At 49.3% G+C, this 24,695-nt stretch overlaps 1 protein-coding gene across 1 annotated transcript in view; it reads right to left on the bottom strand.

The window, feature by feature from the left end:
* LOC149355114 (DNA (cytosine-5)-methyltransferase 3B-like) overlaps positions 1-24,695 on the bottom strand; it is a 139,503-nt gene that overhangs the window by 80,202 nt on the left and 34,606 nt on the right. The window contains exons 4-6 of the mRNA XM_089577599.1: positions 22,051-22,152; positions 8,353-8,455; positions 2,001-2,090 (exon numbers count right to left, since the gene is read on the bottom strand). Coding sequence (XP_089433725.1) covers positions 2,001-2,090; positions 8,353-8,455; positions 22,051-22,152 — 295 coding nt within the window. The remainder of the gene's footprint in view (positions 1-2,000; positions 2,091-8,352; positions 8,456-22,050; positions 22,153-24,695) is intronic.

Here is a 24,695-nt window from a genome sequence, read left to right as displayed (position 1 = left end):
CATTCACTTCATGCCTTAATAAGTACTAGGCTAGAGCGAATAGTGGTTTGCTCGTTTGAAGCAAATACAGTACAAATCCACTGAGACCTTTTTCACCGGACTATGGGGGAAAAAAAGGTAACAGCCGGGAAACTTAGTAGCCGAACACAGAGCGCAAAAAATGTACACTGCTGTCTGCCATTCTACTTTTTCTTGTAAGCGGAACATGCTTGTAAAGAATTTGCAAGGCTTCGCAGCTCCTGTGATCATTCTGCACACATAGAACATCCAGGATGCCCTGTGGTGCCTATCTGTCTGCCTAAGCAGCTGCCAGTGGCAGGGAGGCAGTGGTGAGGAGGTGGGATGGGCGAAGCTGTTGCACTTCTAAGCACTGCTTCTACAGCAGCCACTTTAATCGTACGCAATCCTCTTCTACTGAAGTCTAGAAATTGCGCCTTTCAAACTGCGGGCAACAAGAAAAAGTGCATGACAGACACAAAAAATCCTCGGAACAAAAGCCTCCCACCAACACTGTTGAGCGGTATGAACATTGAGTAATGAGGCTCGACACTGACGAGACCATATTCTTTCTTTCTTCTCATCAAAAAACTGCACTTTTAAGCATCAAATGCTCTTAGCTCCCATTGTCGGCCACCGGTGACCTTGGTGCCAGAATGTAGCACAACATGGTGCCAAACCTAAACACTGGCGAAACTTTCAGTTCACCCACTCCTGGTGCCTACGTCCCACGCTGCCGCCACAGCAGCGCATGCATCAACAACAGCATCTTTATGGCCCTGCAGTGAAAAGAAATTCCAGCGCGTGGCGTGAAGGAGCTGAAGTTCTGCCCTGCAGCCCAAGAGGAGCACATGCAATCCTGGTGGCACCTGACAAGCGAGGCGACAGCGTCGTGTGACTTGACGTCATTATGTAATGTGTGGGCCGGCAACAAAGGTCCCATAGCGCCATCCATCAGCACGGCTGGTAACCAGCTCTGGTCACTTGGTTCACCTTACACAAAAAGCGGTAAGGAAAGTCGAGCACACTGTTGTTCACAAAGGAAAGCTTAGGAAAGAAAAGCGATTGAAGTTGGATGCTCCCCAGGAATCCAGTGCGGCTATCAGTGTCTATGAGTCCTAGAAAACACTGCACCTTCCCTGCAACACATTTCATGCTTACAGCAACTTTTGAAACTGACACAGTCTGTGAGTTTTTTTACCCATAGGATAGGTTCACCACCTACGAAAAAGACTAGATATAGTGCTTAGGTGCAATGCTCAGCAATACTTCCATCATGAAATTCGCACACGCAGGCATTTGCTCTTCCACATCCCATAAACTGTGCAGAGTAGAAGTCATTGCTTACTATTCATAATTCAACCATGACCTCAATACACATGTGCTGTTTGCGACCTGTTGGAAAATTATTGCCCTGTGCGGCCTATTTCCATAACTTAAATCGGATTGAAAGTCCCAGCTCCTACCTTTTTTTTTTTGAACTCACTACAGATGGTCGGAGGAGTCAACCAACCTTTCAGTCAGTTCTGTGGTGGCTTGCCGCTCTGCCATCAGTGGAGTGATATGTAGCGATCGGCTAAAGCAAAGAGTCCATGAGCATTTTTATTTCTGCGGGCCTAATTTGCGGCTATGTAGCCTCTGACTGGATCTATTTATTTATGGAAACCTAAAAAACAAAATAAAAGCGAAAGCGAAGCCGCCACGCAACTGTCTGAAAGGCACTCCATGCATTAGTTGATTCCTTCTATCATCTGCGGTGAGTTCAAAAAGGAGGTAGCCGGGAAGTTTAATCCATTTAAATTATGAAAATCAGCTGCATAGGACAATAGCTAGAAGTTTCTAACAATGCTCGGAATGGGTAGAACGAGTTCTCGTGGTAGAAACACGAGTTCAGATTCGTCTTCAGTGCACCTTTAAAGTAATCACAATTGAAGGGGTACACAGGAAAGCTGCAAGGTTTGCTCATCCAAAACTCTCGATCTGAGATTTTATGCCCAGCTCACCTGTCTCATGCATTGCCTCTTCTTGTGGTGCAACCAGAGGCACAGCAGGTGCCTGCATGCGCCCAAGGTTGGCTCGGACAGCCTCAGGTACTGCAAGAGACACCATGGGTCGAGTGAGCCTCTGCAACGACCTACAATCTAGAATCTAGCACACCTGAATTAGAGTTTTGTTTATTTACAGAATTAAGTGCATACTTTCCCTGCTAAAAGTTCCTTGTGCAGCTTCAGTTTGAACAGTGGCACATAAGCGGTACATGAAAATGTATCACCAATCAGTTACCAACAAACTCAAGAATCAAAGGGAAAATATGTACAGGTGTGGACGTAAGTAAACATAGCATGCTGTTCTGTTCTACATGCAGTCACAACTGTCCTAGCAGAAACCGAGTCACACTGTTTCCATGAGCAACTGTACCAGCAACCACTACCATACCTCCCATTCAATGTTTAATTTCCATTAGACAAGTAATAAATAAAGTTTGAAGGCCATAGCGTACTCTATTTACTTCTATCTGCACCGGTACATGGACCTCTAGTAACAGGGATTACGAATACCAATAAGCAGAATCACACCCAAACAAAACTGAACCACAATTAAGAGAACAGCCAAACTTCAAGCGAACAACCATGCTTTGTTACAGCACACTGTTTTAGACATGTTCAGAAGATGAGGCTGGTTCCCCTCTGGTGGGGTGCCTGCAGTACACCCTCCACTGTGGCTCTGCTGTGTGCCAGGCAAATAGCGGCTCAGCTGTACCAAATACACCAGCCCCTCACCACATACACCTGCTAAAAGAACCTCGAGAGTTCATTTCTCTGAGCAAGCTGCTTTTAAAATAAGCACATAAGCACACAAAAGGATTGTACATGCTCCACATAAAAAAAAAAGAATCAGAGAAATTCAAGGGCTTTCAAGGCCCTTTTACAGGATTTACAAGGAACCACTGCATCTTCAACATCCACTAAATTCCGCTGGCATCAGTAACCAATATGTTCACGCAGCACGTGCTGTTAATGTCAGATGCCTGTGATGAAGTATTGACTAGTCGATCATTCGTGCTGGCAGTTAAACAAGTGTTCGCATACCAAACCCGCCACTGCTCATTTCATACAACAGCTGTGTTTTGCACTTTTCATGTGGCTTTTCAGTGCAGACTGACCTGTGACAGCCAGATTGAAGCATTTACCCCATAGCACGCATTTCCCTCTATACAGGTTCATAGCATCCAGAACCCCCTAGTGTATGTATTCACCATTACTGAGCCATGAGCTTTGAAATTTGCACTTTCTGGGAATTCTTATGCACTGCAGAATTGCTGGATCCACATCCGGAAAACTACCCAAATTCTCCACAGTGCAGTCTTTGGGTTTTGCGCATATGCAACGCAAAACCACAACAAGCCAGCAGCTGAAATCAAGGTGTCCGGAATTACAGAACGGCCGGAAACAGCAATGGCCTCAACGTGGCCAGCCATCTCAAGTGCATCTGCCAAGCTTGCGAAGCTTTCATGGTGAAATTTTAGACATGAAGTACAAACATATGCATCGAGAAAAAAAATTGGCAGTAGCTTAGCCCTGGTTAAGCCTGGATATACAAGCGAAAAGCTGCAGTTACACTTTGTTTGACGTCATAGCTGTCGCAATTCGCACACAATGCACTGGGAGCACCACGATAGCGGTGTAGATTTTGAGCCAACTCCCTCGCTACCACTTCTGGGTCTTTTTCCTCCCATGGCGAATGTCTGCGCCTCTTCTACGGCCGCCGCCGCACACGTGTGCGTTCTCGCAATGCCTTGCGAAAGAACCTTCTCTTGGGACGGCGTTGGAGACCGTGCAGCAGCGGCAAGGGGTAAACCGGTGACGAGGAGGAGAAGGGAGGGGTTGGCGAGGAGGAAAAAGGGCGCGCTGCGGCGGCGCCCAGGGGTGGCCCACGCGAAGCGCGGTGTTGACGAGCCTAGTGAAGCTATTCGCTTCAAAAAACAATTTTCTTTTTATTCACGCATCTGAAGAGCTTCTTACTGCAAATCACGATTTTCATATATTTATGATTTTTCAGGGACTTTCAAGGGTCTTGAAAATCAGATATTTCAATTTGAAGATTTTCAAGAATTTCAAAGCCTTGTGCACACTTTGGATGCGGTAAGAAAGACAAAAAGCCATATGCCCGACAACTGAAAAAGACTAAAAGATACTACTAAAATCACACCGGAAAGCCCATAACGGCCACATGGTGTTTCCATCTTGGGGAAGGTAGCCGACTGTCAAAACCATTCCTGAGCAAGCTCATTTGTCACTGTGCTATGGTGGCTTCAACTGTGCACAACACTAGGGCTGGACCGAGATCACACAGGCCCAAGAAATCTTGGAAGCTTGTCTCATCAAGAACAGAGGCAATATACCCGCGACAGCGTGAGGTGTATATGTCAACAATAAAAATACAGTGAAATATTGGTATTAAAAACTTCACACTAACCAACTAACAAACTTTTTCCAGATCCCGTTACAAGTTACTATATTTATGACAGGGAAGATAATCTTGGACTAAATTATCACTGAAGTCACAATTAGAAAAGCTTCATAGAATCTGCATTTCTGCATTTCAATCACAAAGGTGACCAGTTCTCATGCAAAACAAGCCTTTGACCTCTTATACAATAAATTACGCAAGATTCTTGTGATAAACTTTTTGAGGGATGTACAGACAACTTCTTTAAATGGATGCCACTGGTTTCTCCTGATAAAAACAAGTAATAGAAGGGTAAACTTATCATCCTCTCTTCCACAAAACTATGGTTACAGGGTATCAAAGGTTAACCAGTCGCCTATGAAAAGTGAAAAAAAAGCAAGAAGAGAGGAGGAGACAGGACAGTTGTAAGAAAGAGGTAGGAAAGTGAAAGATAGAGGGGAGGATAGGAAAAGGCGACTGCTGATTTCCCGCGGTCGGGTCAGGGCGGAGGTGCCACCTACGGGAAGCTGGGGCCACAGTGGTGTCAAAAGAGTTACTACTGGGGCTAGTTGGAAATACATTCTTGAAGATATTGGTGAGCGCTATCAAAAAAATGGGACGCACACACAGGACGAAGTGCTTTGTGTTGCCTCGGCCGAGGGGCCTTAAAGGGGTGGAGACACCAAATTTGTGGTTCGCGCGTTCTTAGTTTCAAACGTTTCTTATGGCTCCAGGAAGCATGATACACACTCAGAGATTCATATATTCACAGTGAATAATTTATTATAGCATTTTTAGGTGAACGATTTTCGGTTTCGGTTTCGGAACGCCGAGTTGTACAGTGACGTCACAGAGGGGGAAGATCAACTGCTTCGCTTGGTTACGTGGGCCCACAAAAGTTGTGACGCACCTACTGCTGCATCGTCTGCTTTCCCACACACGTGCTGACCAGCGCATGAAAACAAACAACTGCACGTCTAGTCCCAGCAGCTCGGATTCTGACAGATCTGATTCCAATGAGTGAGGACATCGACTTTTTTTTTGTTCGCACGCTAATATCGCCTTTGCGGGTTCGCGTGAGGATGCGAAACACTGCAAAATGCCAGTAAGCATGGCTGCGCCGCTCTACCCAAGTTGCGCCCACAACCACCCACAACCGGTGTCACACTTCGCTGCCGTGCAGCAGTACCTGAGCGCTGCTTGGGATGGTGTACGAATATCACAAGAAAAGACAAGATCGCCTTGTTATCAGAACTGCCAGCTATACTTGAGCAGCGACAAAGCATGTCTGCTTATGTTGGGAGCTTTCGGCAACGGCACCGCTCGCGGGCGCTCCGGGCGACGAGCTCTGCTGCTGCCTGGCTGCCGTGGTCGTCGCTAGGCCTATAGCCTGTTTAGCAAGCGGTCGGCGCTTCGGAAGTCGCCTGCGCTATAATAAAAGGCCTACTTTTCACAAATAGCTGTAGTGTTAACAGAATCATCTCACAATAAAATAATAGTATGGTCAATCTCCTCGACGCCTTCGGCAGCGGAGCTAGCGGGCGCCAGGCGAGCCGGACCCCAACGTCGCGCCAGCGGCAGCTGCTAGGCGCGGTTGTGAGAAATTTGCTCATATCACAGTTGTTACCTCTACTAGCAGCTCAGTATTGGTCAGCGATCCTCAAAAATGACACTTTTTTCACATTTCTTGTCATATGGTTTATTATTTACGTCAAGAACACTCTTTAGCTCGCTTTTATGACGTCGGCAGACGGTATCTAGGCTGACCTACCGGCCGGCAGACTCGGCGTACTTCACGTCCGCACAAGAAAATACAAAACAGCCATGCTACCCGAAAGGATGCTTTCTAGATTCGAGATACGACAGCATGACTGTGCTAAAAGTGGATCTTTCGGCAGCGACACTGTCTGCGGCAACGCCGGCCGACGACCTGCGCGCTGGTCCCAGACTGCCCTAGTCGTCGCTAGGCCTAGCTGCTTTCGCATAACGACTCCGCAGCTGAGGGCGCTTCGGGACTGGCCAGCGCTCAGAAACGTGCTCCGCTCGGCACCCCTTTACTGTGAACTCGTCTCATAATAAAAGATATTGATGCGGTTCGATTTCCACGACGTCTTGAGTAACAGAGCTAGCAGACGGCAGGCGAACCACATCAGGTAGCAGCAACACAAAACAGGCTGATGAAATTTGCTTGCACCGCAGTCATCACTTCTACCAGGAACTCGGTATTTGACAACGATCGTCAGAAACGATGCATATTTGATATTCATATATCCCAGGGTTTGCTATGAACGTGAACAAACAATACTATCGCGTTCTTCAGATGCCGGCGTTCGGCACGAAGACTGGCGCAGACCGCCCGGCTCCAAGGAGTGCGTCCTATGTCATCATGACGCTGCCGCTCTCCGCGCTCGCATTTGGCTGCCGCTTCCCGTCGTTGTTGCCGCGAGCGGCTAGCCGTTGACATCTAGCAGGCCGGACGCAGGCAACGAGCTGCAATCGGACGTTGCGACGCTGTTCGCAACGGCGCGCCACAAACCGAGCGAGTGGCGGTTAGCAGCAAACGCGGCTCGCTGGTGCGTCGACTGCGCTCACACGGCTGTGCCCCGCTCATCGTACGTCACTGTATTTTGGTATGACGTCACTAAAACTTTAATTTTTCTACACCCCTTGTGACGTCATGGTTGATGGCGCTAGCGATGGGTCTAGATCATGAGAGTGAGCATTTAGGTAATCTTTGGAACCGAATTAAAATATTTTTTAAACGTTTGTTGCGTCCAACACCTGGCTGTGAGTGCCCTTGCATACATAGGAATCCCATAGCAGGCTTTTTATAGCTTCAAAATTTGGTGTCTCCACCCCTTTAAAGGTTCAAACGCTCGGCATCGGCTCAACCATCAGTATCCCCTTTTCCCCGGACAGGGCGAAGCCACACACGGCTAAACATGGGTGCTTGGGTCCGTGGTGGCCCTGCTCACCATCATCCCACTGTGGGGATGTCCATGCGGATGCTGAGGAACCCATGGTGTCGCAACTCACCAACATCTGCATGTAGCAGACGCCCCTGCGGGGAACTGGTGTCATAATCGTATGACTACAGTAACACTACTTTGACAGGCGTCAATATTGTGACTCTTTCCATACAAGCGTGTGAGCATGCTGCCACCAGAGCTACAGCACTTGAAGCACTAGCTGGCTTGAGCAGGTGGGGTAACAAGCATGTCAAGACATCGGCAGAACTTCATTTGTTGCCAGGTTCTGCCTTTAAAGAGAACTCTGACTAATAAATTCAAATTCCTATCATTCTATTATTCCTGCTGATGTCCACAAACACAATGCGATCAAAAGAAGAAAATGTTACTGATAACAAACAATTTTGCAAAAAATGCTAAAAGCCATGAATTTTAGTAGAAACACAGAAATATAGGGGCCGTAAGTATCCCACAGAAATCGCTAGAAGCACATTTCATCGAAAAGGAAGGCAGCATAGGGGCAAGTGATGTGCTTACTGTTTCCTATACAGCAAGTAAGCTTGCTTCATGCAATATTGTGACCTCGTACCTGGTCTATCTCTATAAATAAACTGCCTTGTATGTTGAACGCTTTGTGGCTCACAGGCTGAAGAATGTAATGCACGTGTGTGCATGTACAGCGCTGTGTAGATGAAATCAATTTAGCTAAACTGTACAACCTCCGATCTGTTTTTCCACATCGTACTGTTTCCTGCATTCAACACGTTCCGTGGCACCCCACCAGTAATCACAAGCCCCAGAGGCACTGTTTTTGGTGAGGGAAGCACTGCAAGTAAAACTGCCTGCTTGGTTCTGTGTCTCTGAGGTAATCTCAACCACATGAGGAGATCACGTGCAAAGTAAACACACAGTGCCAGCACATGCAATTGAGCATCACCTGGTCCTGCTGTATGTGCCGCCAGAGCCGTGTTGGGGAATGTGGCCAGGGCCCAGACCAATGGATCGGCGCCTGGAGGCGTACCTGACCTTGCCGCTATCTCCTGCAGAAAAGGCAGCAAGGTAGCCACACACTGTTACCACTTGAAGCGCTACAAAGGAACAGGCCAACTGAACGACCAGCCAGCTAATCCAGCTTTCAAAGTGACCTGTTATCCAAGCAGCTATCACAAATATCCATCATTAGTGTCTCTGCTAGGATGCTGAAACATGTCATGCACCTTTCACCATATACACTGAAAGCACGTCAATTCAAACTTCATTAATTTGAACTTCTAGATGATTTGAACAGTGCAACATGGTCCGCCCACACTCCATAAGAGTCTATGTAAAACATAGCTCGTTAACTGTAATGCCTGCCACTAAAGCACCTACAAGACTGCACCACCTCTTTGGAGGAGATGTGGAGAGGGTAAAATGGCCGGATGATGGAGGGGTCTCTTTCTCCATGTTAGCAGCAGCATGGCAGTGGCAACTAGCTGCATGACCTCCGAGATATGTACCTGACTGCTGACTGTAGCTACCGATTTTGAAGACCTCAGTAGCTTGCTATGTTAGCTTTTGCTGCTGAGCAATGGATGACATGACCAGTGCCAAGATACAGTGAATCAGGTACATCGCACTGTCTCCGGCACTCCGAAACCACAGTCGTGCACAAAACCACGTGTGCTAAACCAGTGAATTGAAGTGTTCGCTGATGTTTGCCGAGTGTTTTTTTCTCAATTTTCCAGTGCCTTCTACGTCACATTCTGCAAAATTGGTAGCAGGTGTCACTCCAAGTTACACTTACGCAGAGTGCAACGGTGCAGTAATTTAGAAATGCCGTCCATCTGCGGTATTTACCTTGCCGAAACGCGTCAAAATTCTGCTGCGGTGGCTCAGTGATTATGGCGCTCAGCTGCTGACCCAAAGGATGCGGGTTCGATCCCGGCCGTGGCGATCGAATTTCAATAGAAGCGAAATTCTAGAAGCCCGCGCACTGTGCAATGTAAGTGCATGTTAAAGATTGTGGGAATCCTGGCTTTCCGCCGTCGCCTTTGCGCGGCTGTGCCGGCCTCCCACGTTGTTTCTCCTCTTTCCCTTGCTCCCGCCTCAGGCGGTGGAGAGGCGGCTGGGTGACTAATCACTGTCATTTAGCCACCGCTCCGCCCTGGCTCCCCAAGGGCCTTTGCCATTGGCGCCTTTTGGCGGGAATTCGAGACCCGCTTTGGGCGGCCGCGTGCCGCGCGACCGTCCGAGCGGGGCCCAGAGAGAGATCCCTCCGAGACAGCGTAAGGTGCGTACGCTACTGTTTGTCCGTGCCGGCCTTTGCCGTTCGGACCAGTGTAGATACTCGAGCTCGCCTGCACGTGTCCTCTGACCTGCAGCGGCTCGGGCCTGTCCAGCGGGGTCCAGCGACCTCCGACAGGCGTACCTTGCGTTGATTGCCCACTCTCTCTCGCAACCGGCCCAACGGTCGACACGAGAGAGACATCACCGCACTGCCGCGGGGACATTCTCCTGCAGCGGCGTGCTAGCGGCGCGCATTACTCGAGTCGCTTCGTGCGCACAGCGGAGCCTTGCTCCTCGCGCGCCCCAGGGACGGGGTGACGATTGAGTGTGTGTGTACTGCTGAAGGACGACGTGAATAAACGTCTCCTTGTGAACTTGGAGGCCTATTTCTTTGAGGCGAATCGCTCTCCTCCCAGTGGAGGTTGAGTGCACCGCATCAGTGTCCCAGTGTGTGTGTGGTGACGGCTGATCGGGGCCCTTGGCTCGCGCGAAGCTCGAACCCGCGGTGGGTGGTGGCCTGTGTCCACGTAGAAACCCACAACTGGCGCCCAACGTGCTAAGACATTGGCGCTTACGCTTTTGATGGCACATTAGCCGAGCAGGTCGCCTTGACGATCACGCTTGCGCACCATGTCTACCACACCCAGCGGGGCACTCGGCAGCTACATGTCGGCTCCTTACGGAGTTGTAGCGTCGTTTGATCCGCTGGCTGCTGTTCCTTCGAATAGCTAGACACCGTGGTTGGCCGCGGCCCCCATTGGGGTTTACGGCGGCACAACCCAAAATGTCGACCACACGGCTCCCATTGGAGCTGTATCGGGATGCACTGGTCACATGCCTCAGCTGTGCAAGCTTTCCGCCCAGTGTGAAAGCAGTTCGTGTCACGCTGCCGCAACTGGCAGTTTCGAACAGCAGCAGCCGTGCCCCACGAGTAGTCAATTCTGCTCTGGGAACGGCGAGGCGCTGGCCCGGTTCCCTGTGGAAACCGCGCCGCTCATCGAACTAGGAGCCTTGCCTCCCTCATTTGTGCAGCCCGCCCAAGCCTCCACTGAGGCAGGGGCGCAGTCGCTGAGGCCGGGGCTCCATTGAGCCAGATGCGGAGAAACTTCGAGCCATACTCGAATTTCCCGCACCAAAGGACGTACGCGGCCTGCGCCGTTGTCTGGGAATGGCCAACTTTTATTGTCCTGTGCCCGCGTGCAGGCACCCTTGACCTGGCTCTTGGGAAAGACTGCCGCGTGGCGATGGGAGCCCAAGCAAGAGCGATCATTTCGCCTCCTGTCTAGTGCCATTGCCGAGACAGCGCAGCTCAGGCTACCCGACCTGACCAGACAGTTCGTAGTCCAGACTGACGCGAGCGATCTGGGTTTAGGAGCAGTTCTCCTACAGGAATTCGATGGCGTGCTGCAACCGCTGGCCTTTGCCAGCCGCTCCTTGCTGCCCTCGGCGAGGAATTATTCCGTGACCGAGAAGGAGTGCCTCGCCATCGTGTTTGCACTGCGCAAATTTGACGTCTACCTTGATGGAACGCAATTCGTGGTGCAGACAGACCACAGTGCGCTCAGTTGGCTGATGCGGCTCCGGGAGCCTGCGGGTCGACTGGCGCGCTGGGCTCTCCTGATACAGCATTACGACTTTTCGGTGCAGTATCGAAAGGGGAGCACAAACGTGGTAGCTGACGCGCTATCCCGTGCCCCACTCGCCAGCGGCGCCTTGACGCCTGTAGGCAAAGGGGGCGAAACAGCGGACGAGCCGCCGGGCGGCAAGGAGGGGGAGCCAGCAAACGGGTTAACCCATTCCGCTAACCAGGCAAGCAGCGCTTCGCAAAGCGGACGAGAGGCAAAGCTCTTCGTGAGCGCCTCGGAAGTGCCGACGCGAACGGAAATTTTGGCTGCAAACCTGAGTGGGGACGAGACCATGCTCCCCTCCGGGATGACTGGAATCGTTTTCAGCCGTAAAGAGCTACTGAAAGCCCAGCAAAATGACCCCTTTTGTCGCGAGGTGAGCGACGGTCTCAGGGAGACGGAGCGCCGTGACGCTACTTGTATTGTAGCGGGCGCAGGGGGGGCAGAAGCCAGCGTGTGTCGCGGCGAACCCCGTGGATTCATATTTCCTGGACCATGACGGGCTCGTGCTGAAGTACATAGCCACCGATGACGAGTCCATTGACCCGTTCAAGGTGGTTATCCCCAAAAGTCTGAGAGGTGCACTGTTGCAATTCTCTCATGACGAACCACTGGCCGGTCATCTGAGTGGCTCCAAAGTTTTTGCAAAACTGAGTCATTCGGTGACGTGGCCCGGCATGAAGCGTGACATTTTCCGCTATTGCCGTTCCTGCCACGTCTGTAAAGCGGTGAAGTCACGGGGCGGCAAGCCGCCTGGAATGATGAAACCGATTGACAGTGTGCGTCCGTGGCAGATGGCCACCTGCGATTTGATGGGGCCTTCCCCCAGGAGCAAGCAGGGGTTCATAGACCTGAAGGCCTACGCGTCACGGTCTGACGAGCTTGCGCCGGTACCCATTGGTATCAAAGGCAAGCGCAAAGGCACAACTGGTGCTGCGGAACGCAAGCGTACGGAGCACCGGTACAATCTGAGGCGACGGTCACCGGTGTGATTGATGCCGGACGGCGGACTTTTCCGCAACCGAAGGCACGCAGCCTCAACTAGCTGGCCAGCTTTCTCGTCAGGCCCTACCCAGGCGAAGCACGGTGTGTTATTTTTATTTTTGTTTTTGCAGCATGCTCAGTTCCAGCCTTGTGTGTTTATCAGTTTATTTATTTGTCTGTTTGAGTCAGTTTTTAGTCACTTTCGTTTCCAGCTTGTTAGTCTGTTTTGGGTCTAACGTACCAGACTTGTACATAGGCAAACTTCAGCCCGCTCGTGCTTGCTCTTATCTTCTAGAAGCAAAAGATGGGTGTTGTTTGTACGGCGCGCCCTTTCACATTTCCGGCCCGACTGTGGGTGGTTGGCTTGTTAAGGAGCCTGTGTCGTGGTGCGAGTGTTGTGCGGCCCGTATAGAGGGGAAGTTGGTGGGGCATTTGGGGCGATGGGGGGTGGAAAGTGCACCCTTTGACCCTCGCCGCGGCGCCTCTGGACGCTTCTGATGAGGGGATCGTTGTCGCCGACCAGCGTCCGCGCACGTGCCGGTGTATGCGTGTTTGTGGCTGTGGCTGTGTGCGGGCGTAACCATGAGCCAAGGCGACGCCTGTGAGTTGTGCCGTTGTGTGATTCTGCGTGAGCGCGAGGATGAGAAGGACTCCTCGCTGTGGCCAAGGTTTCACATCAGGACGCCGCCGAACGTCCTCGCCCGTTTCAGCCGGCGTGAAAGGGGTGCACTAACTGTCTTGTGCCCGAACGTGATGTCGTGCCCAAGGGCGCGAGGTTAGTGCCCTGCCACGGCCCCTTCGTCATCAACGGAAAGAAGACCGCCATCAGTCGCCGGCCCTCCCAACCCGTTCAACTTGAAGTCTGCGAGCGGTGAGTCGCCGACCGGCCCACTGGGCCGTGCCATCGAACTTTGAGGCTGGCATCCACCTGTAACATAGCTGTACAGTTGTATTGACATCTCCTTGTGAACCGTGTATATAATCTGCATGCTGTTTAGTGTTCTTGAAGTGTATGCAAGTGTTGATTGCCTTGTTTTCCTTTGTTTCGTGTTTTTTTTCGTTGTTCTGGCTGGAACTGAAGTGGAGCTATTTTTTTTTGTGTGTTCATTTTTTTATTTTGGAACTGAAGCGTAGCTAGTTTTTTTTGTGTATTCATTTTTTTATTTTGGAACTGAGGTGTAGCTTATTTTTTTGTGTGTATTGATTTCTTTATTTTCGCCGCGTGCTTTGCCGATGGGTAGGAGGGCATTTAAGGAGAGGGGGATGTGGGAATCCTGGCTTTCCACCGTCGCCTTTGCGCGGTTGTGCCGGCCTCCCGCGTTGTTTCTCCTCTTTCCCTTGCTCCCGCCTCAGGTGGTGGAGAGGCGGCTGGGTGACTAATCATTGTCATTTAGCCACAGCTCCGCCCCGGCTCCCCAAGGGCCTTTGCCATTGGCGCCTTTTGGCGGGAATCCGGGACCCGCTCTGGGCGGCCGCGCACCACGCGACCGTCCGAGCGGGGCCCAGAGAGAGATCCCTCCGAGACAGCGTAAGGTGCGTACGCTACTGTTTGTCCGTGCCGGCCTTTGCCGTTCGGACCAGTGTAGATACTCGAGCTCGCCCGCACGTGTCCTCTGACCTGCAGCGGCTCGAGCCTGTCCAGCGGGGTCCAGCGACCTCCGACAGGCGTACCTTGCGTTGATTGCCCACTCTCTCTCGCAACCGGCCGAACGGTCGACACGAGAGAGACATCACCGCACTGCCGCGGGGACATTCTCCTGCAGCGGCGTGCTAGCGGCGCGCATTACTCGAGTCGCTTCGTGCGCGCAGCGGAGCCTTGCTCCTCGCACGCCCCTGGGACGGGGTGACGATTGAGTGCGTGTGTACTGCTGAGGGACGACGTGAATAAACGTCTCCTTGTGAACTTGGAGGCCTATTTCTTTGAGGCGAATCGCTCTCCTCCCAGCGGAGGTTGAGTGCACCGCATCGGTGTCCCAGTGTGTGTGTGTGGCGACGGCTGATTGGGGCCCTTGGCTCGCGCGAAACTCGAACCCGCGGTGGGTGGTGGCCTGTGTCCACGTAGAAACCCACAAGATCCCCACGTGGACGAAATTTCCGGAGCCCTTCACTACGACGCCCCCCTAGCCCGAGTCGCTTTGAGGCGTTACACCCCCATAAACCATAAAATGCTTCAAAACAAGACTGCAACCATGTATGAAGTCAATACTGGTCTGTTATCGACACATGATATCGCCAAAAAGCCCACTCATATAGTGGCTTGCGACTCGGGATCAGAAGGCCGGAAAATTGGGCAGAAGGCAATTGTCGTGGAGACTAATGCTTCTCAACATAAACAGTTGAGTAGCCCTGCGACTCACAAGTGTGAACATGCAAGTTGCAGAGGTTAGGTAACCATTTTCATCAAAAAGCAGCATTCACGGAATGGCCACATGCTGCTATATTTTCCAGCCTTCCGACCATGATTACAGGTGATAGCATGTCCTTCGCAACTCCAGCGCAGCCTTCCACTGCAAACTGGGACGCACTGAAAGCCGCCTGTCTCTTCTTCACTTTTGAAGGTGAAAAGGAGGCCTTCCACTAAGGTCCAGCTTTAGAACATCTACTTACTACTTACCACTCAACACTGCAACACTTCCACAATTATGTAACCCCCTCCCCCTTTCTACCTGGGAGTCGAGCCGGAATTTTTTCAGGTTCGGTTCGGGTTCACACCTTTCGGACTCCAGCACAACATTCCGTTCTCGTTCGAACCAGTTCGGACCTCATCGAACTAGTTCAAACAGGCGAAGGACAAAAAAAAGAACTCTGAACATAGATGGGTTTTGATCAATCTTGTTATGCTGTTTACTTTTCTGTGTGATGTTGGTGCAGTAATCCCTCGTTATAACGAAATTGCTTCATTCGAAATTTCTTCCGGTCCCGACCAAAGCACATGCTTTTTAAGTCGCATTACTCGAACCGCATGAAGAGCTTGACCCGCTTAGAGTGAAGTGGCAAGCGGAGGCATCGCCGCCGTGGTGGCACATGCAGTGGCAAATTAATACCGCTCACGAATTAGACTCATGCAGGAGTAGAATAGGCCACAAAAGTACCAAACCCACGATCGGTGGCCTGCCTAGTAACGGGTGCTAAGCGAGTGCCAAGTGTCCCCAGCTCAGCAGGGCCAAATTCCATGGTGCAGCACGCCCAAACCATTAATCTCGGTTAGAAGCACATCGCTGGTGCCCCCGTGATAGAATCCACATGAAAATAAGGTTTTCTTCGCGCTTTGCGATGCCAGAAAACCGCGGTGTCTTGGATGCGGAAAAGTGGCCAGTCATGCTCGATTAAGGTGCGATGCCAGAAAACCGCGCTGTCTTGGATGCGGAAAAGTGGCCAGTCATGCTCGATTCGCGCCATCCGACCAGACTAACGGTCTAAATGCGTCGTACGGTCAATGAATTTTGTTGTTAAGATGGGGACACATGTGCGAAAAGCGAGTGCGATTCACTGCGGCGCGCCGTTGAGAAAGGCGTCGCAACATCCGATCGCAGCTCGTCACCTGCGTCCAACCTGCTAGATGTCAACGACGATCCGCTCGCGGCAAACGCAATGACTGGAAGCGGCAGAAAATACGAGCACGGAGAGCGGCAGCATCGTGATGATATAGGGTGCGCTCCTCTGAGCAAGGCTGGCTACAAGCCAGCCTTTATGCCGGCCGCCAGTGTCTCAAAAAGGCAATAGTATTGTTTGCTCACGTTCATAGCAAGCCGCATCATTTCTGATGATCGTTGGCCAATACCGAGTTTTTGGTAGGGTGATGAGTGCAGTACAAGCAAATTTCATCCAATGGCCACTTTGGTACTGCTCCTGCCTGGTGCAGTTAGCCTGCTGTCAGCCAGCTGCGTTGCTGAAGGCGTCATGGAAATCTAACACATTTTATTATGGGACAGGTTGACAGGAAAGGGGTGCCGAGTGTAGCGCCTTTATTTGAGTGCTGGCCAGTCCCGAACCGCTATCAACTGCGGCATCAATGCGAACCCAGCTCTAGGCTTAGCGACGACCAGGGCAGTCAGGGAGTAGCGCGCCGTTTGTCATCCAGCGTTCCTGCAGGCAGCATCGTTGGAGAAAGCTCCACTCTTGCGCAGGCATGCTGTCGTTCCTTGAATCTAGGTGGCCGACTTTATGGTAGCATGGCTGTTTTGTATTTTCTTGTGCGAACGTGAAGTACGCCGAGTCTGCCAGCCTGTCGACCAGCCTGGATCCCGTCTGCCGGCGTCACAAAAATGAGCTAAAGCTTGTTCTTGATATAAATAATAAGCTCTGGTATAATAAATGTGAAAACTGTATCATCTTTGAGGATCGCTGACCAATATTGAGTTGCTGGCAAAGGTAACGACTCTGATAAGAGCAAATTTTGTAGCAAAAGCTACACTGGCCATGAACTTGCGACTTCGCTGTGGCGGTACTCCGAGAAGGCATAGAGACCAACCTTGAGCTGCTGCCTAGCAACTGCCGCAGCTGGCGGATGTCATGTGCTCGCCACGCGGCGTCCGCCAGCTTCCTCGCAGTTGTGGTCGCTTATCGCTTATAACGAATTTTTCTGCCGTCCCGCTGACTGTTGTAACAAGGCATTACTGTATATGAAACAAAAAAATGCTAAATTTGTTTAATGCGAGTTTTTTTTTCTTAATCCACTTTAATCTACTGTCCATGCCAAAAAAAAGAAAATTTAAGGTAGAAGCTACAAAATCAAATGCATTCAAAACTAATGTAAACCAGGTATGCATACACTGGAATCCATTAGGCAGAAAGCTGATAGATTTTGCATCTACAAATCCCTCTAGCTTCAGCAGGTTTGGGGACACTGCCACGCAAGTAATGGGCGTACGCTGAGGCTTGTGTCAGTTCAGAATTTCCCCTACGCAGGGTACTTACACGGGTACTCACAGACACCTTTCCAGCGCCATAAAATCAACTTGCCCCCTGGCCAGCTTCCAACATGAATTTTTGAGCAGTACCCTTACCACCCTCCCCAAGACACGGTATGCAGGGTTCATGCAACACGGTATGCAGGGTTCATGCTGGTTTTCAGCCATGAAACTCAAGGATTTTCAAGGACTTCCAAGGACCCACGACTACTTATTTCAAGGACTCAGCAACACAGCATTTTATTAAAGAAACATTTCTTACATCTCACGTATCTAGCATGTACTGCACAAGAGACTTTTAACGTAAAAAATAAACCTCTCTTGAGGGCCGTTTATCAATAATGAGTTGCTAGTAAGAGCAGCAACTGCGATACCAACACATTTCTGTCGTTTCTACCCACAGTTGCACCTCACATCTGTCCTGCATCTGCAAGCTTCGCTGTTAAAAGCATCGTGGAACTTGACCTCACCTTTATTTTATTATAAGCTGATGGATCTCACATCTGCCCGTACCAAAAGCAGACCTTTCATTCAACTCTGGCCACTTTAGACACGCCGTCGGCTGCGGTTTCGGTGCGAAACAGGCTAGGCCTAGCAACGACTACGGTGGCCAAGCAGCACCGTAGTCTGGCGCCAGATGCCCCTGCATGCGGCATCATTTCGAAAAAATTTGCACCTGAGCCAGCATGCTCAGTCTTTGCTCGAAAGCATTTTAATAAGAAAGCTATTTCGACTTTTCTGGTGCAAACCTTACGTATGTATAGCGAGCCAAGCGGTGCTCGATCACAGTTGCCTGCATGAAGGAAAATTTCCTGCATGGCGGCACAGCTGTGGGTGATGCTGAAGCCCTTATAACAGCTTTTTTATGGTGGACAGAAAATTTTACAAAATGGCTTTAGGTGAATCCTACATTGCGTTATTGGAGTGACGCAAGCGTGCTTGCTGTGTGCCGGTGAACTGCTTGCATTGCAACTGTGTAGGCTCCTTACGATTACAGCGCACCAGGTCCCATGCCCAAACCCCGTTTGCACTGTCACTTTTCGCTTCGCGCCCAAACCTTGCTTTTGGGGCGGCTTACGGGGTGATGGAAGCCATGTGCAGTGTCGGGCGGAGACAGTGGGGCTTCGTCTGCATTTACGCAGAGCTCTTGTTGAAGGGACAGCGATCAAAGCCACAGAGGTGGGGTTCCGGTAAAGTTACCTCCAACAAGATAATTTGTAAAAAAAAAATTAAAGGATCCTAGCGTTTTTCCACGGCCATCTTTCTCACCAAACCAAAATTCAAGGGCTTTCAAGGACCCCACGAAAATTCCCGGACCCTCAAGGCCCTTGAAAACACTTCTTCCAAATTCAAGGGTTTTGAAGGTTTTCAAGAACCCGCATGGACCCTGCATATGAAAATATGCAAGACCCCCTAAGCTGCCCATCCACAACCCACCAAAAGCCTCGTGGGAAAACTGCCTTCCCCTAACAACCAAGAGCTTGCCAAACATGTGGTTGTTGTTAGTGGCTATTTATAAATAAAAATAAACAACAATGGAAGGAAAAGACATTGCTAGCCGCGGCGTCTGCCATCGAAACCTGAAGCACCTTAGCTGTGGCTAGCGGGAATAAAAGGACAGGGAGAGGACAGGGAGAGGACAGGGAGAGGACAGGGAGAGGACAGGGAAAGGACAGGAAAAGGGAAGGGAAAGAAAGGGGAGAGCAATAGTAAGAAAGAATTTAACTCACCTTTTCCACATCGCCTTTGTACCTCACATTACATATCTTAAGGTCCTATAGAAAAGTACCTTCAAAAACACATCTAATCGTGGCTTCTCGCTAGCATGATGTAAAATTAAGATTTTGGTCTATGGTGACGACATTGCCCCCTTTTGTTCTGATAAAAAGAGTGATAAAAAAAGCAGGCTTGAATGGGTTGGGAGCACTTCATGCAGTACAAATTTGCAATATTTTCGTTTGCGATGCTGCGCTGTGACACTGTTGCAAATGTTGCATCTTGCGAGGAAGAAGGTACATGCGCTACACAGATGGTTTATTGTGGTCTAAGGTCTCAAAGCGACTCAGGATATAAGGGACAACGTAGTCAAGCGCTCCGGAAATTTCGACCAACTGGTGTTCTTCAATATGCACTGACATCGCACAGTACACGAACCTCTAGTATTTCGCCTCCACTGAAATGCGACCGCCGTGGCCGGGATAAAACTCATGTCTTTTGTGTAGGCAGCCAAGCGCCGTCACCAATGAGCCACTGCGGCTGGCTGTGTCACAAAAATTGTTCTCGCACAAGTGAGATATTGGTTTTTGTTCAGAAAAATGCCAGAATTTCATGCCATGAAAAAAAAAACAGCTTTTTTTTTTCATTTTAGCCTACGTTGTTCTCTTAACACACTTTAAGAGGGCACTGCACTAGCAGTGGGTTCTGGATCAATTGCGCACGGGTGGAAGTTGATGAAGATGACAGCATGCAATACAAGGCGCGAGAGCTTGGCAGTTAAACTCGAGGGATGATCAGTTGCGATGAGAGCGTAGTGCTCTCGTGCAGTGGCCAGCAAAGCTGATCTGTTCACACCTCCGTGGGTTCAAAATGCATTCGCAGTATTTATTTCATTTCTGCAGGTCTACCTGGCTTGAGACACTCAAATAAACAAGTTTTTTTTTCAAGATTGGAAGCCTTAGTGCTAGCGCACTGATAAGAGTGCACTGAGGCTTTGTCATACTCACTGAAACTGTACTGACCTTTTGCAAAAATGGCCACGAGAAATTAGGGGAGTTGATCTACACGCAGAGCCGACGCACTTGTGGGTGGCTGCACGGAGACCTGCTAGGCACACACGCACTGTGCACTTGCGTGCCGAGCACCACCCCATGTGAGGCGTCAGAAAGGGGCACCCATCTCCATGTGCCTCATGCTACTCCTCCTCGTGCTCGTGGCATAGTGCTTGATTAGCAAATTTCAGGCGGAGAAGAGCAACTCATCATATCGAAGTCAAGGGAGCTGTGCATCCTTCATCTGATGCATGCCGCCTTGCCGGTTCAAGCATGTGCACACCTCAGGCAGTGCGGGCGCATGCACCTAGAAAGTACAGATCAGGGCACTGAGCTCATGCCTGCTCGTGTGTGCTTCTGAACACATGCACATGCAGGCACACGGCACGTACGCCTAGGAAGCATTTATGAAGCTGGGCTTTGCCTATGCGTGCGCCGCGCTGCCATCCCAGAGGATGTCAACTGAACTGAAACAACGCAAAGCAAGTGTTCCAAAAGCATTGCTTGCATGAGACGAATATTCCGAGGTTTCGAATACCAAGCCAAACGCTCGGATTGAATCGATTATCGAATACTTTACTATACAACCAAATATTCAAAATTATCAAATATTCCCACAGGTCTAATGCTGAGCCCTTCGAAATTCTCATGAAACTAAGTCAGTACAATTAAACCAGGATATAACTAACATCTCATGGGATGTTAACTAATATCCCATTAAAAATCCTCGTGATCACAATTTTTTGCAGGATGACTTAAATGCTATTTCTGATTGGTGCACAAGGTGGCAAATGCAAATAAATATTGACAAAACGAAAGCACTCACGTTCACTAAAAAGAGACAGGTTGCACTTCATACGTACTTCATTAGAGGTGATGCCATTGAACATGTATCATCCACTAAATATCTAGGAGTTCATTTATCTTCTGATCTCACTTGGAATTTTCATATTGAGTACATTATTAACAAGGCCGCTAAAACATTAGGTTTCCTGAAACGTAACCTGCATCAAGCAAACCAACAAACAAAACTTCTAGCCTATACATCCCTTGTCAGGTCCCAACTCGAATACGCTTCTATCATCTGGCACCCTCATCAAACTTATCTGGTAAACTCCATTGAATCACTTCAGAATAAAGCAGCCAGGTTTATTGCCCACGATTATTCATTTTGGACCAGCGTAAATAGCCTTAAGCAACAATTTAACTTATTGCCCCTCCAAATTAGAAGAAGAAATGCCCGCCTATCGTTTATGCACAATCTATATCATGGTGCATCAGAATTTCAAGAATTGTTTCTGCATCCTGCTGCCCACATATCTTCTCGTTTCGACCACCCATTTAAAATCAGCCCCATATTCGTGCGCACAAATTTGTTCAAATATTCACCTCTTTTACTTGGCATCTCACAACGGAACAGTTTGCCTGCAGATGTCACCTCCATATCTAATCATGCATCTTTCCTCAAGGGTTTAGAAGATATCTTATGTTAGGCTGTTTTGATTGCCTTCTTGTTATTGATGGGTTTAGATTACTTATCTCGCTTTTTTTCCCTTCATGTACTGGGCTGTATTCATTGCTGTATTGCACTCCCTGCCCGGTATTGCGCGTGCTTATAGTTAACTCTGTTATGGCCTTGTGTAATCATTCCAAAATATATATCTATTGTATAAATACACAGGTTCCAAATTATTTTATTTCTCCCTACACTTTTTTCCTTTTCTATATTTTTATGGTTATCTTATAAGTGCGTTTTTACTTGTGTGCATATATAACCAGTTTTGAATTGTATTCCCCCCCCCCCCCCCCCCCCCCCCTATGTAATGCCCGAAAGGGCCCTTAGGGTAAATAAATGAAATGAACACATGCCGCTGGTGCACTCGCGTGCGAACCCAAGAAACCATCACATCAGCTCTGCACAGTGCTTGAGAAAATTTCAAATGCCACAGCATGCTTCGTTATGTTTTGGCCACAGCTGTACATGTGACATCCAAGGTTTCTTGACCTTGTGTGTGCCTAGCCCACTCATGCATGTGAGCAGAAAGCACTGGCCCCACATGTGGAACAAGGGGCTGTGCACCTTGATGCCTTCGTGAACTGCAGCCAGGTACCGCTTGCCACCCAGCTTGCAATGGCTGGACTGGAAGGCCAGGACAAAGTTCCACACCTTCTCCAGGTGAACCTGCAACAGGAGCCATGAGTCAAAAGGCATGCAATTCCCAACAGCCAAGCTGTGCTCTTAGACAAGTCAACCTATCATCACCACCAGGCGAGTCACAGAAGGCCTCTTCCACTGATACACAGTCACCCATCATTTCCCACCCGTGACAATCCCATACAGCACACTTCTTACTTTTCCCACTCAGGGGTGGAAGCAGGCTCCAGCTTTTTGGAGCAGGCACAGCAGCAGCAAGTCTTATTTTGGAGAAGCTTTGGAGCAGCAAAAGTCTTATTTTGGAGCAGCTTTGGAGCAGCAAGTTTTATTTTCGAGCAGCTTTGGAGCAGCAAGTCTTATTTTGGAGCACTTTTGGAGCAGACTGGTGACCTTTAAGCAAACCCAGAACACTTCACTGGAAAAGCACCACATATATAACAATGACCCTAGTGGTAAAGCATTTGCTGAGACAATTAAAGTAAACTGTTTCAAACTGGTTTACTACCGGACGTATAAGAGAAAACAAGTGAAAAATTGATCACAGGTGGTAATTGGCTTGCACCAAATATTATGACTTCCAGCAAAGTGGACTAGAGCTAGCTACTGCCATATAAAATACAACGACCTTGATGTTAAACATTAAAAATAAAACCAACAACAAGTGTCAGTTCGCTCACCGCAGAAATAAGTATACAAATAGGTTTGATACCAAAATTGCTCTGACTCAATCCACTTAATTGCATCATTCCAATGAGAACTATAAAGGACTATAAAACTATAAAGCGACTATAAAAGGACCTGCACTGTTCGCCCGATTCTGTCACATAACACTGCACCAAGAATTCAAGCAACAGGACTTGCTTGGTAAACTTTAAAGCCCTTCAGTTCTGCATAACTTTTTAATAGCCACAACCAAACCGTCAAAACAGTGCAGGAGAATCTCGAATATACCATGTCAGGACCAAAAAAAATAAAGAATCAATACCCGCCAACCGGTGAATTTTAAAATTTGGAAAATTTCTGCAGCCAAACCAACAAGGAGGGAGCTAACTTAACCTATTTACTCACATAACTTGCGCCCTCACTTAAATGCGCACCCAGAATTTATTATTCAAACATATATGAAAAAAAAAATGCACCAGCGTATACACGAGTGCACGCAAGGCAGGCTGTGGAAGGTGTGAGCAGTGAGGGAACGCCGGCCACGCTGCTGTGAAGATGTAACCACGTGACTGGCCAGGCCAAGCCAAAGCAATTTCATAACTGCTGCGTGCGAGGTGCGAGCACGACGGGTAGTGCCCATTCCCTGGCAGCTTCACGTGTAAGAAGTTCGTAAATAGTTTGTTAAATTAGCTGCCGTAAAGAAAATTATATTCGCTCGCTATTTACCCGGCCCACTCGCACTGGCAGTTGCTTTCCAGGACAAGGTGTCCGGAATCCAAAACAACTGAACAGCCGAACCGCTGGCGGTCCGGTTTGCCGCTAGTCAGCCGGGCCCATCGCGAGGACACCGTTTTAGCACCGTTTACCTCCACTGGCTCCTGACTGCTGGCTCTGCAATTGTATCGTTGCGCGTTTATTGCTTAGAGCTGCGCATGCGCCATCATACCATTCCGCGGGCACAGGGGTTGCGTCGGCCTGCATATGGATTTTTTTTTTACCAGTGAGGGGTGCGAGTGGGGGTTCGACGTATGCGTGGCAATGTAGGGCATACATGCACGTTATGACCTTTATGGAGTTTTTTTAGGACATGTTCGCGAAATCTCAGCATCTCTTTTTGGAGCCCTAAATTACTGAAAAGAGTGCACAAATTATGCGAGTGAACCTGGTATCTTGTTGTCTACACAATAAATACAGTTTTCTATGTGAGGTAAGTTCACAATACTGGCCGCGCTCAAGTTATATTATCAGATAACAGTTAGAAGTACTTATTTTTACTCATCCTTGTACAAGCCTTTCGTGACAGCCGCACCGACCACCATGAGCAGGCACCACCCCATGAGCGAACCCAACTGTCGATGCGAATGCGGTTGAATCCGTTTCGTAGCGAGCGCCCAGTGTTGCCCAGCCGACAATAACACTCGGCTAAATTTGGCTCTGTATACTTGCAATGGGCGTAAATTGCCGTTTACGCGCAGCTTGGCACACGAGATCAAATTGGCACAGCATGACGCAATTGGTGCAGCACTTCCACTGCTGCCCACTCCACGCCTTGCATTTCTGTCTTTTCAGGCCTTTGGCCTCACTAAACATGATGAACCCATTCATTAGTCAATGCAACAATGCAGCACACCCCATGGCCACAACTAGCTAGCTGGTGCCATGTACTGAAAGGCAAAATCATGCTCCAAACTCCGAATTGTAATGCGAGAAACGAGAATGAAGCATGAAAGCACAATGTAAAAATCAATCACAGGGACTTGCAAAAGCCAACGGCATTTGGGCACCATGAAAATCATACAGGTAGAATTTGAAATTTGTATAGCAGATAAGTGTGAGAAATAAGGCTACATTTCTGCTACATAGGCTACGTGTGCAGTAGTCATCAACCAATGTAAGCATTCATATAC

This window comes from Amblyomma mixtum, chromosome 3 (genome assembly GCF_055824585.1).
Source record: "Amblyomma mixtum isolate Tamu chromosome 3, ASM5582458v1, whole genome shotgun sequence".
Classification (NCBI taxonomy): domain Eukaryota; kingdom Metazoa; phylum Arthropoda; class Arachnida; order Ixodida; family Ixodidae; genus Amblyomma; species Amblyomma mixtum.
The sequence above is the reverse complement of the archived record's forward strand: the minus strand, read 5'-3'. Positions and strand labels throughout refer to the sequence as shown.